The 17,248-nt window shown below is 39.9% G+C and overlaps 1 protein-coding gene across 1 annotated transcript in view; it reads left to right on the top strand.

Moving 5' to 3' along the window:
• Positions 1–353: 353 nt before the first annotated feature.
• Positions 354–17,248, top strand: part of si:dkeyp-23e4.3 (rho GTPase-activating protein 7) — a 41,534-nt gene continuing 24,639 nt past the window's right edge. The window contains exons 1-6 of the mRNA XM_059352181.1: positions 354–518; positions 12,723–12,794; positions 12,908–12,989; positions 13,766–13,829; positions 15,757–16,382; positions 16,693–16,903. Coding sequence (XP_059208164.1) covers positions 506–518; positions 12,723–12,794; positions 12,908–12,989; positions 13,766–13,829; positions 15,757–16,382; positions 16,693–16,903 — 1,068 coding nt within the window. The 5' untranslated portion in view covers positions 354–505. The remainder of the gene's footprint in view (positions 519–12,722; positions 12,795–12,907; positions 12,990–13,765; positions 13,830–15,756; positions 16,383–16,692; positions 16,904–17,248) is intronic.

Genomic DNA, 17,248 nt, shown 5'->3' with positions numbered 1-17,248 from the left:
AATCTGTGGTCACTCCTGTACCAAGTGGACACAGCACATTCTGGGATTTTTAATTTCTTACCAAGGAGGGTCAAGAACTTTCCCTATTTACAGATTTTTATCTCTATAATTTGGCCACTCCATGTCATCTCCAATGTCTCATACAGTCACATAAACTCAAAGTAATTTCAGTCTCCTCAGCCAAGCAGTCATATATCCTCAGTGTGTATCACGGGATATTTTTAGGATGCCCTCCCCCCTCTGGTGTTCAGATGGTCTGGTCCGGGCCAGAGGAAGGGGAGTGGTAGGGGAAAGGGGAAATCTTCAACAATGACTTCATTAACATGATGCCCAACATGACCAGAAGGCTACAACAGGACATTACTGCTGCATTACAACACTGGATTTATGACTTTCCCCTTTTGGATTTATATTATTTAAATATCTATATGTGTTTGATTCTACATCAATTCTCAGGGGTAACATGGAAGTTTGCTAAAGTTCCCTCCATTCAAGACTGAGGAGCATGTTGATCACAAGTGAGTATGTGTTCAGCTACAGCTTATATGACAGACAGGGAGATAATGAGGATCGTAGCCTCTCAGTCCTGCCTGTTTTCTTTTTGATGACAATTGACAATTGGGGCTTGATGACATTCATTAAGGAGCTGATTGGTTAATTAGTTTAATGAGTGCTATTTAATGAGGACCTGATTGAGCCTTGATTAGAAAGACTATGGCTCCTTGGCTACTTTTAAAAGTCTCTTTGGGTAGTTTGTTGCAAAAACTGACGGAAGAAAGCTGAAGATGCTTCACCACTAGTTTTTTTTTTTTATTGATTTTCCTGTAAATATGTATCTGCAATTGAAGTCAAAGTGTAACAAGATTGTTCCTGATTCATTGGGCAGAAAAAGAATTTGAAACATTCCAGTATCCACTAAGAGTGCTTTATTGTCTGAAGGCCGTGGGCCTGAAAACATCACGAGCTCAGTTTTGAACTCTGGTAGAATAAAAGCTTTTTCTCTTGTAGAAAGGGCGTAGGACTCATTCTGAATGTGTGTGGGTTACTTTGAAAATGTGATCTCTACTGAACTGCAACTTTTTAGACTTTGGAAAATGAATTTTTGTCTAAAAACTTGAAATATCTCTGCAGTAAAAAAAACTCCTGTATGAAAATCATATGTAAATTATTCAAAAATGGTTGCTTTTTATTCTGAAATCTGTGACCTGATACCTGCAGTTTCAGTTTTATTTTTGTCTTCTTGCTTTCAACAGTGACATCTGTGGACCTCACATTTGCACTGGCCTTACATAACTTGTACTTGATAACTTCCACACCATGTTGTTGTGTGTCAGGTTAGGTTTAATGTTTTAATTGTGTTACAATGAGAATATAACAGCTTTAGTGTTCAGGTTTAATTGATGCTGACTTAGCAGGTCATAGTAAGTAAAATGAACCAAAGTCAAGTAACTTTCAGCAGTCAGAATACACCAGTTAAGCATATTTTCAGTGAGAATACTATTATCAAATTTTATGAAATGCTAATTCTTAGCCTTACATTAACTTCAAAATAGTGAGCTCACTTTGCCGCCGGCTGGATCATAGAACTTTCCATATTTAACGCTGCACCTTCAAACTGAAGAAATTAACTCAGGCCACCAAACAAAACATGGGAAACAGATTTTTGTTTATTTAGTTTTGTCTTATATAACCACCTGCTATATTTTCGGGCAATCAAGCATTTGAGATACCCAGTGGTTCAGTGCTTACTTCCGCTTGAAGTAACATTCACATTACTGAGCTTGTGATAGTTGAAAGCAACAGGGTAACACTAACCTCAGACCCACACTGAAGTGCTTTCATGTTTTATCCAACAGCTTTCCAACCATTATATCCATGTTTTTGAGCTCTCCCACAGCAAAAAAAAAAAAATGTTTTTTTAATTCTCCAATGCTTTGGATCTGCAGGAGGTCAACTCAGGCCTGGCTGGCCACCGATATTGCAATATGCTGGTGGAAAACCAGAGAATCAATGACTTTTATCCAGTAAGCTACACTCACCGACCACTTTATTAGGGAGACCTGTGTATTTGCACGTTAATGCAAATATCTGATCAGCCAATCACATGGCAGCAACTCAATGCATTTAGGCATGTTTAAGAAGGCCTGCTGAAGTTCAAACCAAGAAACAAAATGGGGAAGAAGGGTGATTTAAGTGACTTTGAACGTGGCATGGATGTTGGTGCCAGATGGGCTGGTCTGTTTCAGAAACTGCTGATCTACTGGGATTTTCACACACAACTATCTCTAGAGTTTACAGAAAATGGTCTGAAAAAGAGGAAATATCCAGTGAGCAGCAGTTCTCTGGACCAAAATGCCTTGTTGATGCCAGAGGTCAGAGGAGAATGGCCAGACTGGTTCTAGATGATAGAAAAGGCAACAGTAACTCAAAAAACCACTTGTTAAAAGTAAAGTATGCAGAAGATCATCTCTGAACGCACAACACGTTCAACCTTGAAACAGATGGGCTACCACAGCAGAAGACCGCACCACCACTTTATTAGGTACACCTCACTAGCTAATAAAGTGGCTGGTGAGTGCAGTAACCTTTACTGGCAACTAAGAGCAACGTTGTCAATGCAGAAGTGATACACAGTATTTTCTCCATTAAGACTGTAATAATGTGAAAATGCTGTTGGAAATAATTGGCGGCTGAGCTACTAACCTTTTAAACAGTACTTTGTTTAGCAGTGAGCTGAACCTAACAGCATGAGGTATCAGAAATAAACCCTGTGGCTGTACCAACTGAGATTCAGTCACTTACTGATGTACTGATGCACATTTGAACTGTGACAATTATTCCACTTAGAAAAAAGTAAACGAACTACATAGTAAGTGACTGCAAAGCTCTAAACTGAACTGAAGGAAACTATTCGAATCATGTCAACTCTGATTAGAAGCTGGCATAGTAGACGTAGAGTGAAACCTGATTATGCAAATGAATGACCTGTTTTATTCCTTAGATTAATTCAGAAATCAATTTGGTTGGCTAATCTAGTGGAAATTAGATATTCTCAGATTTCTTCCAGCAAGGTCAGTGAGAGTCAAGCAAATTGTCCACTCAGGGTTAGGAAAGTCTCTTATTTAATTCTCAGTCATCTGCTGTGCAGCCTGCAGGATAATTCTGGCCATTTCAGATAATGCCCAAATTCAACCAAATGAGTCACTGAGTCTCCCCAGACCACAGTGAGCGAAGCAGTATATTTGTGTGCATCCTCTGTTGGGTTATGAAAGGGTCGATATTTTCCAAAATAGGCTTAACAGGTTAAAAAAAAGAAGCTTCTGGCAGGTTGAATTCTTAGTAGCCATTGGCAGGTGAACTGAAAAGCTTATTTTAAACAGAGAACACAACAGGTGAAGTGCTCCAAGATGAAAGAAAATAAAGAAATTAGAAAAATAAATCTCTCCATGTGTTTTAGTTTGGCTTGGTGACAGCTGGTTTTCTGCCCGGCGACACGCTGCTGAGCCGTGTCATATCTGTCTCTACGAAATACTCCTGTAGTTTCTCCAATTTACTTCACGGTAACCTGAAAGCGTTTATCCAAACTTAGTAAAGCCATCTTTCCACTGGCACGAAGGCTCAGAACAGACAGTGTTGTTAGCAACGTAGGGCAACAGCATGCAGGAATGATTATACTGTAGGATTATACCTACCTACCTATGAGCTAATGCAGCTATACCTGCCAGCTGAGGGTGAGCCAAGCCATAATCAGTGAGTGTGTGGGTGTATGCGTGGGTAAGTGTTGTGTGGTGTGGTGTTGTGTTGTGTTGTGTGGTGTGGTGTGGACACTATTGTCACCATGTAGAGAAAAGTTCTAATGAAATCAGGTTTACACACCTAGCTTTGCACCACTAGGTCATATTTTTTCCAGCAATACCACAGGTGCTATAAATTTGAATAAACCCCCAAAATTCAGTAACTATTATTATTATTATTATTATTATTATTATTATTATTATTATTAATAATAATAATAATAATAATAATAATAATAATAATAATAATAATAATAATTATTATTATTATTATTATTATTATTATTATTATTATTATTATTATTATTTTCTTTCTTTCTTTCTTTCTTTCTTTCTTTCTTTCTTTCTTTCTTTCTTTCTTTCTTTCTTTCTTTCTTTCTTTCTTTCTTTCTTTCTTTCTTTCTTTCTTTCTTTCTTTCTTTCTTTCTTTCTTTCTTTCTTTCTTTCTTTCTTTCTTTCTATGCTATGCTATGCTATGCTATGCTATGCTATAAGTGTATTTAGGAATACAATGAAGTTGTCAAAGTTCAGCTCGTAAGGGGGCAAAACATATTTCTAAGTGAATGATAAGAAAGCCGAAATTACAGTTTTCCTATTTTTATTTGACTACATTTGATGTTAAGAACCATGAAACCAATTAACTTGGGGGTAATTTTGGAGTTCCTGATGGCTACATGGTTTGGAGGAAAGTGTAAAACAGGAAAGTGTAAAACAGGAGCTCCACAGAATTATCACGTAGCCTATCATCACAACAGTCAACTCAGACAGCCTCAAAACTGGGAATTGAACCATCGGGTTGTAGCTGTTATGTCAAAGTTTGACCAAGCTCAAATCCTGCCCCACATCTAGATAACATGTTCCATTGGTCTGTCCCTCTATGCTGAAAGGCAGAGGACAGTGTATGTTAATCTGGACATTAGTCAGTGGTTAAAATTGGGGTTAGGTCAGGTTAAGGTAAGGGTAAGTCTCTCCCTGTTAGAAATGTGTTTCTTCTGCTCTCTGAGCTCTCTGAGCCCTTCACCTGTGATCATTCTTCCCCTATCATCACATTGACAATAGGCAGGCTTCACGATCTGCGTCATAAAGACCTTTATGATTTTTTCCAAATCAACTGTGGAATTTCTTTCACTCACTGTTCTTGGTTTACCCTGATCCGTCAGGATCAGTTAAGGGCATCTGTCATTTTGCAGAAGCACAGACTACATTGATGATCTGATTCTCAGATGTTGATTTTTGTAAACTAAATTCTTGAGTGCTTTTTTGTTGTTAGATTCATTGAAATGCTTTAAGCAGTTCTTCTTTGTCAGAGTTCATGTATTTTTTTATTTAAACAAAAAAGTAAAGTAAGGACAGATCTATATGAGATCTATTCCTGTAAACGGGTATGAGTCATGCCAGTGTGTGGGAGTAAATTGTCTCTAAAGGCACAGTAATTGCCAATCAACATCAAGGACATTCACATCTTCAGACCCACAGACTGTGGAGCAGAAGGGCACAAGCTTGCTTGATGTTGAATTTCAGTGTGAATACAGACCATGACAGTGGGGCAGCACAGTCCTTCCTTCTTTTGGTTGCCACAGGGTTGACTGACTTGTTTATAGTTTTGTTGTGTTTTGATCCTTTAAGGCCGACTCTTCATATCATTATGAAGCAGAATTCACCAAGTCTTGGATTGTTCATCCACGGATAGGGAACGTATGCTGGGTTTTAGTTTAACCCTGCTGATGATGTGTTGTTGCAACAGTAATTCCTGCTTGGTGTTTGTGCTTGGTTGCAGAGCCAATGATTCTTTCATTGGTTATGAAATTACTTGTAAAGATCATTAATAACTTTCTGTCAAGCTCTTGCATGATGCATGATCCTGGTATTTCTCTGCTTGTTACTCTTCCAGTTAAGACAAAAAAGTTGCATCCTATTGAGGAATCCTTTTATTTATTACACTTATAGACTGAAGACACTGTAAGATTTGTCTCCTGTTGATTTGAATGATTTTACCTTGTCTCCTACTGTGATTGCTTGTCTGTCCAGGTTTACTATAAAAAATGTAATATTTGTGCTGTTGCTGTAATTACTGCAGCTTGCTGTTGATAGGAGGGTCAGCTAAGTGCCTGGAATTAATGCAGCCTATAAGGGTTGAGAAATATGCAGCCAGGAGGTTAATACATTTTTGTTTTTCAGCAAGCGTGAGATGTTTTTTCTTTGCTGCTTTTCACTATATATTCATAGTGTGAATACTTTTCCTCACTGGTAATTAAGGAAGGGTCGAGGTCCTCTATGTGCATGCTGACTAAGTTTAATAATCGGTCACATCTTAGCCTGGCTTGGCTGATACATTTATGTCTTGGAAATATTACAAGAACCAGATTGAAGTAAGCTATTCCAACAAAGGCTCATCCAGTTTTACAAATATCAAATCCTAATAGTTTATTAAATATATATATATATATATATATATATATTAGGGCTAAAGAGGCTATTTTAGGCCAAACTTGCAACAGATCTCACCCTCCTGTGTCCAATCATTATTATTACAGGATATGATTAAAATATCCATCACTAAGGTTGCAGAGATAGAAGGGAGGATTTTTCAATAGCCTACTTTTTTAAACTCCCAATACAAAATATAAATGTTTTGCTGATCATGGCCCGCATCAGCAGGAGAACGCCACAGTAATATTTCAGATACGAATTGAGCAGTTAAGCTGCATTGTGCACATGCAGTGAGTCACAGAAAAAAAGTTTTAGTATTTGCTCCTTCAGCCATTCGTGACCACAGACATCTTAACTTCCCCTTGCGGAGCTGACTGGACTGACAGGGGAATACCATCAGAGAAGCAATAAATAGGAAGAGGGAAACATTGTTCCCCGTTTTGACAGCTGACATACCTCTGATCTTCAACCACACCTCTCAAGCCCTGGGAGACACTCTCAAGTGTCTCCCAGGTCTCCCTGAACTGCAAGCAGAGCAGTGACTGCACGTTATACCCCATACGCTACACAGGCGATTAGTGAGGCATAACAGTAGCATGAAAGTCCTCCAACATCAGTTACATATCGGACTTTGAAGGAACTGGGTTGCTCAGAAACTTCAGATTAAGTGAGACAGGAGGAGAAGGGTGAGCTTGTTTGGGTTTAGTCTTTTGCAGATTTGGTCCAACACAGACGGTCAGATAGCAGACATGCGTCAGAAAAAAGTGCTATACTATATCATATAGTGTGTAACAAGGTACCTTATCCTGGGAGAATGTCGGTGTCATGCGTATGTGGTACAAATTCAATTTCGACTTAGCAGTGAATTGAATAACTGAATTAGCAGTCAGCTAATGTCTGTTAGTATTTGATAATTGTAAAGTTGTTGTAAATCACTCCGTAAAACACACTGTAATCCGCATGAAGAGGCAACAAATGTGTCAAGTCGGGACTTCCATTCCATGTTTATTATATTACATTTTCCTTTCGCACATTTCTCTAATTTGAAGTGATTGGCCTGACAGAAAATCTTTAAATCCTGAGCAGTAACACTGTTACTCCAGGTCAAAGCTTTGGTGTCCAGACGAGCATAAACACCCAAACACAAACGGTCCACTGAGCACGTCTCAGCATCCAGACACATGCTGTCCAGCTTCCTGGCGCTAGCAGGGCGGAGCCGCTCCAATCGCACTACCACATCTCTTATCAGAGTCCAGAGGGGCCAAATCATAACTTCCTCAGAGGCAGAGTCATTTGGAAAGGGAAGAGGCCATTGCCTGCTTTGGTCATACAGGAGCCCAGGAGATACAATCACTTACGTAAATGCTGAGCTGAGTAGAGAGGGGCCCCTGAATGTGGCTGTCAAAGTCGGTGACCAAACCTTCAAGCAGAGCATAAAGTTTGTTATTGTTTCTGACAGGTGTGGAGTGCTTTGTTCCTCACTGGACTCATAATTCACATGCTAATTAGTTCAGGCATGCATTTGCTTTATTCTAAATACCTTATTTCTCTAAGAGCAGCATGTGTGTGTGTGTGTTTATGGCACCTTTGTTTCACCACGTCTCACTGAAATGACTTATTGTCACTCGAGACTGAGCTCCACATTCATACTGGTTGTATGAGCGGTTTGGATTGTTAGCCCGTTTTCTGTTTGTGTGGGTTGGAGGGGATGAGGGGGTCAGTTTTCTACTTGATCACTAGCGATGTATCCGGCTGCTCTGATGTCATTCAGTTGACCCTGAGGTGCCATTAGCCAGCATACAGTTAGCATAAGCAAATATTTAGAGAATAGAAGTCAATGTAAAAATAATGTTGAAGAACATTTTTATATACATCCTATAGCTGCAGTATCATGCAAAAGGAAGTATCTTAATATTAGGATGGGGGTTTTTTGCCCAAAATTGGCACCCGCACCCACTGTTATTTTTTTTAAACTTATTTCAATGTACTTAACTTACATCACATACCTTACTTACGTAACTTAAGTTTTGTTGTATGAGAATGTAATTTACAAAAGGGCATCATCACTGTCATGCAAAGTCTAATTAACTAAAGGGGAAAGCTGTGTTCAATTAACTGAAGACAAATAATCCAGAAAACCATTAAGAGTTATTGACCTGGTTTGTGTTATCCTTTTAGCAGACAAAGACTAACTGGCAAGGCAAGCTGGCGAGTGCTTGCAAGTTGTAAGTTGGGCAATTAATTATGTTGGCTGTGCTCTGTCAACTGAATTGATTTTGTCTACCCTTTCCTTGTTTTTCCAAACCAAACCTTCAAAATGCAAATTACCCTAGAAAAAGTCTCCCAAAAAATGTTCTACACCTGTTTGGGTAACTTAAATAAAAAAGAAAAGGGGGAAAAGACAGTTTTAGGAAATGTTTTGACATGGTTTAGAACAGTGGTTCCCAACCTTTTTCTTGAGGGACCCACATTTTTACCACTGTAAACTTTGGTGCCGGGGGGGGGGGGGGACCCCTGGGGGGTGGACATAAAGTGGCTGTCGTTTTTCGTTTGTTTTGTTGTGGCACCGTTCCTTTAATTGATGATCTTTTCAGAAAATGTTAGAGTGGACTGTTACACCTCAATAGATGGTCTTTGAAAAAATGTCTAAAGAAAACGCTAGAGTGCGCTGTCTTGTGTATCGTAGAAGATCTTCGTACCTGTTGTCCGCAACATCTATGTCCGCAACATGCTCCGGTAAAAGAACCGAGCTTTTAAGTAAAGAAAGTTGCCAAGAGAGAAGACTCACTGGTTTATAACAGTGATTCCCAACCGGGGGGCGACCCCCCCAGGGGGGCGCCAAAGATCCTCTTCATTTTAAGGGGTGTAATAAATCTAATGGGTTAAATATATACATCTATACCTATAAATTTGAAAAAAGTCAATCTCCAAGTGTTGCACCCATGCAATGATGACTCAAAGTCTTCTCTCTTGGCAACTTTATTTACTTAAAGGGGGGGTCGCCAAAGTTTACAATGGTAAAAATGTGGGTCCCTCAAGAAAAAGGTTGGGAACCACTGATTTAGAATATAACTAAACATTGATTATCTGAACTCGAGTTTTGGGGTTATGGAGCCAGTCGGCACCAATTAGGCCTAGGCTGCTCATCTTTGGACTGTGAGAGGAAGCCGGAGGACCCGGAGAGAACCCACACTGACAACATGCAAACTCCACAAAGAAGAGCCCTAAGCCGGATTTTAACCTGCGACCCTCTTGCTGTGGGCATCAGTTCTAACCACTACACCACCATGCAGCCCTAAAACTAAACCTTTTAGATCTTAAGTAGGAACAAATGGGCCACTGAGAGCAACTGACAAGTCCCAGTATCATTTAACATCTAGAGTGGATTAGTCTAAATGGCAAAGCAAAACATTTGATAGTTCTCTACTCACATGGAGGAAGTTAACTAAATCTTGTGTCTGAAATCCAAATTCTGCCTGGAGATAAGCTGGCAGTCTATGAAGAGACATCTGGTTTCATACTGTTTGATGTTTTCCTCATTCCTCTCACCTCTGTGGTATATAATAATCTTTGGGTTATCACATGCAGAAGGTAAATACACTGAGTGCAGTGTTTCGATGTTGAAATTGCAAAAATAATGTTGAAGTTCCAAAGACACCTCATGCAGCTTACCACACAGACACCTGTAAGGAATGAAAGAAAACAAACTTTTTTTTCCGGGCTTTCTCCTTGATCCTGTTTCGACCGACTCTGTCTGACTCATTCTTTTGGCGTCAACACATTCATATCTCAGTTCTACCTACAGTGCAACTCCAATCCATTTCCATTCACAACTGCCCTGGAGGGATTGGCTTTTGAATGCTTTACTCAAGGACTTCCAAGATAATTCTAAAACTGATAATCATTCACTTTCCTCACTAGGATTTGCCCTGCAGGCTTTGGGACTGTAACCGCAAAAATTTCAGAAAAGTTCCTTCTCTAAGCTCTGAGCCTTAAGCAGAATATTAGACCTATTTAAAGTGGAAAACTGGTTTAGAAGTCAAGAGCTTTTAACTTGTGACCCTCCAGGTTGCAGAATGACAGGCTGTAGTTTTCAGTGTTTGCAATGGTTGGGGACAGCGCTCGGAGTGATGTCAGCAGTGAAAAGTGGTGTGGGTGTCTCGCTAAGTTCAGAGGCTCTAGCTTGGGTAGATTCACATATCCCTGGATTTACAGATCCTCTCTCGGTACATGTGAGACCGCCGCTCTGCAAGCACACTTGATCCCTTTTCTATCTCAAATGTCACATCTCCATCGTGACGCCGGAAAATGAGCTCAGCACTCAGATGTTTAACAAGCAGGACATTTGAAGGGTCAGGGATAAACATACTTATGGTAATTCCTCTGTATTTTACCAGTCAATCGTTAATTTCTTTGCCTGTTTCTTACTTTAAGTCAGTTTACTTTTGTCTGTCTTTCTGTCTTCCCCTCCTGTCATTCTGATGATTGCCATATTCACTGAATGTACCCCTAGTGTTTACATTTCTGGGCCATCTGCTTTGTGTCGCACTGTTGTCCTGATCCTCGGGTATCTGAGGAAATAGTAAGACCACTCAATGAGCCAAGTTTCCATCCCCACTGTCAAGTGCATTTTCTAAAAACTTTTGAATAGTCACCAAAAAATGAAATGTGAATTAGGTGCCTTTCCTTCATCTAGGCTGAAGTGAATAAGAAGGCAGTAAAAAACACTACCGCCAGACAAGAAGTGTTTGAAGACTCGATCAGTCATGGGCAAACTGCTGTTGTTGTTCTTTAGTGGAGACTAATGTCGGCCATATTTCATGCTGTCTGAATATGAAAACAAGAATTGCCCTTGGCAGAATTCTAACCGCGACGGGCCTCTTATGCACGCAGAGGGAGCAGGTTTAACATTTGAGGGAGGGCTGTGCTGGACAAATATTTTGAGACCTCTCAGAAAATCTAAATCCTCTTCTGGGCTGTGCTACCAGACTGAGAAAATGATTTCTGTCGCTCCTTATTGTAAACATCCTAGATCAACAAACATTTTTACGCTTCAAGCTGGAATGTTTTCTTTTCCACTCAGTCTTTTCTAATACTTTTCATCAGAGTCTCCACAAAAATACTTGACTGCAGTGGAAAGTAATTGGTTGTATGTGTCAGTATATGCAGGTATGTATGCACATACCTTTAATGTTGTTTTGAAGTGTGTGTGTGTGTGTGTGTGTGTGTGTGTGTGTGTGTGTGTGTGTGCGCGCTCATCATCAGAGTATCAAGGCTATGTGTGGGCTCCTTTTAATTGGTTTGATAAAATGGCTGCCACTTTAGCATAAAAGAGTACAGACATGAATTAATTTAAGCCTGTCACCATGTCCTTGACATTGCTTGACAATAATTAGTCGTAAAAAAAAAAAAAGTAGAAGTAAAAAGTCTGATACCAGAGCAGGTACCACCGATCCAAATACTTAAAAAAAAAAAAAAAAAAAAACCTTTAATGTACTTTTATTGAGGAAAAAGAAAGTAAACACACCCAGAATCACAAAACAGTACAACTTGGGTGTAGGTATTAATAATCATGAAATGTTAGTATGGAAATTCAAATTTTCCAACCTTTTACCTTAAATAAGGAGGATAAACCAATTTGAAGTACAGTAGGTGAGAGGATACTATATGTTCTGTATAAAACTAATGTTAATTTCAGTTCTAGTGTTTCAACCCTTATTCACAAAGAAATTATGCAGCCTACCTGGATACTTTCTGCCCTTATGAAGATCATCTATCAGTGAAATTTGGATTGTGTATTGATATATTTTGCAAGTCTGTTTCTTCTTTCTCTTCATCAGCTTAGGTTTGAAAAAACATCTAATGTAGAAGATAATGCTTCAAATATCACAGTCAAAGCAAGGAAAAGGAGCAAATTTTATCACATTTTTATTGAAACTGATCAAACTGATTTGACAAACCAGAGAAAGGATGGTGTTTGCATGTGAGCTTGACATCATGATAAGATCTTAGTTTTGGCAGAAAGATTCAAAAGTGTCAAATGTTGTGTTTTTTATGTTGAGGAAAAAAATTACAAACAAAGCACAAACCTTTGAAATAAATCCTCTTTTTATGGGTATCACAAGCAAATGAGTGGCATGTAAGAACTGTCCCATTGATCTGGCTATCCATTGCAAAAACCATGGCAGACGGATAGAAGATAGAGGGGGGAGAACATATGAAAAATGTATTTTTGGTCTCTCTCAGAAGCCCCTATCCCCAGACTTTGCCAATTAGTGGTAATTAAAATGGCCTTTTCCAAGAGTCACAGATAATTAATAAACGTGCATGTGCTTCTATTTTTCCTCTTTCAGTGTTTTTTTTTCACCCAAATGCAAATGTAATTAAACTTCATAAACACACGACTGATTAAGGGCAAATATTTGGCCTCTTAAAGCGGGTGGAGCATGAAACGATTTTAATTGAATCAAACGCTGTTTTCCTTCTCGCTGTTTGCAGAGATTGAAGCCAAGGAGGCCTGTGATTGGCTGCAAGCGGCCGGCTTCCCTCAGTATGTGCAATTATTCAAAGGTAAATATGAGGCTGTTAATGTAATCCACACAGCTCACAGTGTCATCTGCAAAATGATACAAACGATGTCCCAGACAGCGTCTTACTGTTGCATCTGTCTTTGTGTGTGTCAGACTGCAGGTTCCCCATTGACACCGAGTGGGCGAAGCGTGATCACCACTTCCTGGATAAGGATGCCCTCGACTCACTTTTCAGGTAACGCAGGTGCATTTTTATTTCCAAATGCCATAGAGGAGGTGCGGATATAATATCATGAACAACTTTTACAATTTAATATAATTTAATACAGCCAGGCAGCAGCAGGCCAGCCCACAGAGCACACAGCTGTGCTCCTGAAAAGGTCCAGGGCCCCTTCCCAAACCTGCTTTACTCATATCAATGCATACTATCTTCAGGACAGAGGATTTTCAATATGAAAGTTTTTACTAAAGTGGCAAATGATGCCTCAGTGATGCAGTGTACTTGTGCGATGGCATCATTGTGGACTTACAGGTCCAACAATGCACTCTTTTGGCCACATCAGTGTCATTATGCTTATTTACTGAGTTCTACTTTAACTGTGCTTAACCATGGTAGTTTCACTGGTAAATAAACAGTTTTACAGTATAGTTCTATTCCACAAACACTTACTACAACCACCACATTCTGGTCTGTAGCCAATGAGATGCTCCACTAGCTGTTAGAGGTTCAGTGCCTTGCTGAAGGGCACCACATTAATGGTAATGAGAGTAATGATAAAGCTATTTCTTCAGATTTATCCCTCCGGTCCAGGGATTAAACTGGCTGCCTTCTAGTCACAAGCTTGCTTTTTTTGGTTTCTTTTTTCTTTTTCTTTTCTTTTTTTAAAGTTTGTTTTATTCTGATAGTAGCTACTGCAATTTAAACTACCATTTCTATAGCAGGTTAATGTTATAATGTGACACTTTCAGTCTAAGCACCATCCACTTTCATCCTTCGCTTTCCTCTTTCAGGAGATTAAGCACTTTAAACAAATGTGTGGAAATGAGGCTGGAGCCGCGGAGATCAAAACGCAGGGTGAGTGTTGAGAGCAAACACCGAGAAACTCAAACACAGCAGGACTCTCATTTGAAAGCAGCCGGAGCCATGGGGAGTGTCACACCATGAAATCTCCTCATTAAGCATCACTTGATTTTGACTGATATCAACTGATCAGTCCTCCTCCTCCTTTTCCTCAACAGCTTCTCTTTCTAGGAAAAAGTCCTGGAGGAAAACACGGGCTTAAATTATAAAGAAATGAATGCAGAATTTTGTTTCAGATACCTTGTTTGACACCTTTTCATATTAATGTTATGTGATATGTAATTGGGATTTGATTACTCAGGCTGCATGTCAGGGTGTAAAGTGTGGAGGTGTTTCTGCTTTGCCAACAATTTCCCTACCAGCCACAAGCAATTCATTTTGTAATCAAATCAAATTAGCATTTATTTATTTTATAAACACTTACTGGACTGACTGCAAGAAAGACTTAATATCTGGTTAAACTGTATTTGTTTCCAAACAAACTGCACAGTGGAGAAAATATTTTCTGTCTATTGATTTTCATATGAACAAATGACTCGATCGATCGACGTTTTCATAGCATTGTATCGTTAGCAACACAGCTAGCACTAGCAGTCCGACTACTGTGCAAACCAAGAAACCTAAGTGGTTAACACAAGCTTCAGAGATTTTTGCATTTTGTTGTATAACATAAAATACATTAGTAAATACCTCCTAATATACCTGAATTTTGGTGTTTTTACGTGTCCTTGAAAAGGGGGTTGCTAACAAGTGGCTAGATAAGACTACAGGGGAGATTAAACTTAACTGTAAATGGATGGGAACTCACTCACTAGTCCGCCTTAAATTTGTGTTTTTCAGTGCTTTTGTAGATTGTAGATTATGTAAATAAACAATTTATTAGGCAACAGTTTCGCTAGCTTTTCAAAACGACCTGTTAGCTTGTCAGAGATCATCTGAAGCACAACGGTAGTGGCGTTCAAGTCATGCAACCGTGGTGTAGTTCTCTTTAGCATAACGTTTGTTTTTAAACTTATGTCGGCTTTATTAATGCTTCAAACATAAAAGAGGTGTTTCATTATCCTTCTGAGCAAAACGTGTAATCAACGCGTGTTTTGCCACAGAGCTTATTTTCTGCAATTATCCAAAATCCAATGCAAGAATTCAAGGTTGGCCTACAAAAATATGTCAGATTGTTTGCTCTCTGTTATGAAGGCAGAAGAAAAAAAAACACATTAGTGTTAAAAAGTGGACGAGTTATGTTACCCTACTGATCTAGCTTAGTAGAAAAAATGACTTTTTTTACTCACCTTCTTTGCCTCCTCTATCAACAGGGCTCTTTTTTTGTCGGGTACAGTTTAAACAGCTACTCTGATTATTCCACTGTCAACTCTTCCTTCGTGCCATAAACTAAGCCTTCATTTTCCTGGGAGATTGTACCCAGTCTACTCGTCTATAGCTACTTTAAGAATTGAAGAGACTTTTTTTAGACCTTAACTGGCAGATAAATACCTTCTGCAAGAGTGAACTGCTCTTGATGTATAAAGCCTGTGTCCCTTCAAGTCAGACAATTTTACTCAATCCACAAAATATCCTAAAAACAATCTAACTATATTTTAAACTGTAAAAATAATGCAGCCCCACATACTCTAGACACTGTATAGTTATTTCAGTCTGTATTTATATGCTTTTGTTGGTATGAATGTATAATGATGTTTACGCTTGTATAAATTATTTGAAACATCTTTGTGTGTTTGTGTAAATTTCAGGCCTCGGTGTTTATCTAAGTGCATGTATTCTGTTTGCAGATTATTGTGCTTGCTTACATGTCTCTCCTCTGCATATATTAGTGTCAGTGCATATTCTGTTTGAATATTTGTGTGCCATATTTACATTTTTGTGTGCTCTTGTCTGTGTGTCTGAACTCTTGTTCCTCTTCTAGGGAGACAACTGTGACGAAGAAGATTTCTGTGCCATCAGCCCAAACTGGACCTACGACAGGCGGACGCGGCGATGGCGACGCCTTGACTCCACGTTGGACATCCTTCGCTTGTCTGACAGCCCCACCGGACCCCAGGAGGCGTCTCTGTGTGATGGCAGCGACCACCATGAAGTCTGCTCCATCCACAGCTCCAGCAGCACCGAGAGTGAAGGCCAAAACGGACACCACAAGAGGCACAGAGACGCTGCCACCATCACAGCCGCCTCCATCAGTGCTACCACCAGCACCACAGACGAACAGGAGACCAGTCGGAGCTCCTCCCGCTGTTCCTCCACGAATAAGACGACGTGTCTGGATCCCTCGTTTAGTGGACCTCCTTCTCCTGGTGGAAGTTGTGGAGAATCATCCAACATGAGCGTGGAGGCTGAAGTCTGCCTCCCAGACAAACCGCCCAGGAAGAAGGGTACCAGTCTGCTGAGGAAGATGGAGAAGCTGAGGCTGAGGGGAACACATGGCCTCCTCCATTCAGCTCAGAGTGGTGGTGGTGACAGTGCACGGCACCTTATCAGTGGACCGGTTCAGGTCCAGAGTGTGGACAGAATGGAGAGGCTGCACGGCCCATCAAGGTAAGGATTGTGGATAGGAATCTTAAGACTGTTAAACAACATTAACAGCTGTTTTAAAGCTACTTCAAGGATGCTCGAACACTAATTTTAACCAGATCCAAGGAAATATGTTTAATACCCAACTGGAAAACAACATTGTACTGACAATAAAAGAAGCTGGGTAATATGTCACCTTGGGCTACTTTCTTTATTCAGACTAAGAAAGTTTTTACATTTTTCTTGTGGTTGGAATATTTTTGTGCCACTATTACACCAACATTTCATTCCCAGTGCTCTAACAGTTGAGTTCTATCTTCCTGAATGTCTCCAGCCTGCTGGGTCAACCAAACAGCCGTGCATCCTCCTCGCCCTCGTCTCCTCACACGATCAGCAGCAGCAGCAGTAACAGCCACTCGGAGAGCAGCAGCACCGTCAGCACGCCCAGCCCAGTCACCCGGGTCAGGAGTAACTGTAAGCGCTCCAACAGTGGTGCTGGGGTCGTTGGAACGACCCGGAACAACCAGAATCACACAGGGACAGAGGTCAGTCCAAGCAAAGGCTCTGTGATGCTGGGCTTTGGAACAGTGGTGCATTGAGTTAAATGGTAATGTTAGCATGGCATCATGACAATGCTAGCAAGCTGATGTTTGGCAAAAAAATGTTTTCAACAATTTTTGCCATGTTAGTGTTAAAACATTGATTAAGCTTAAGACAAAGGTTAAGACAAAGGCTGATGGGAATATAATTTTTTGAAGGCCCAGAACTAAGAGTTATAACAGAAAATGGTATTTAACAAAGACATGGTGTTTTTCCACATATTTTCCACATATGTGCTTCTACACTGTTACTTACATTACATCTTGCATTGTATAGAAACATTATGTCAA

The sequence above is a fragment of the Centropristis striata genome, chromosome 15 (genome assembly GCF_030273125.1).
Source record: "Centropristis striata isolate RG_2023a ecotype Rhode Island chromosome 15, C.striata_1.0, whole genome shotgun sequence".
Classification (NCBI taxonomy): Eukaryota; Metazoa; Chordata; class Actinopteri; order Perciformes; family Serranidae; genus Centropristis; species Centropristis striata.
The sequence above is the reverse complement of the archived record's forward strand: the minus strand, read 5'-3'. Positions and strand labels throughout refer to the sequence as shown.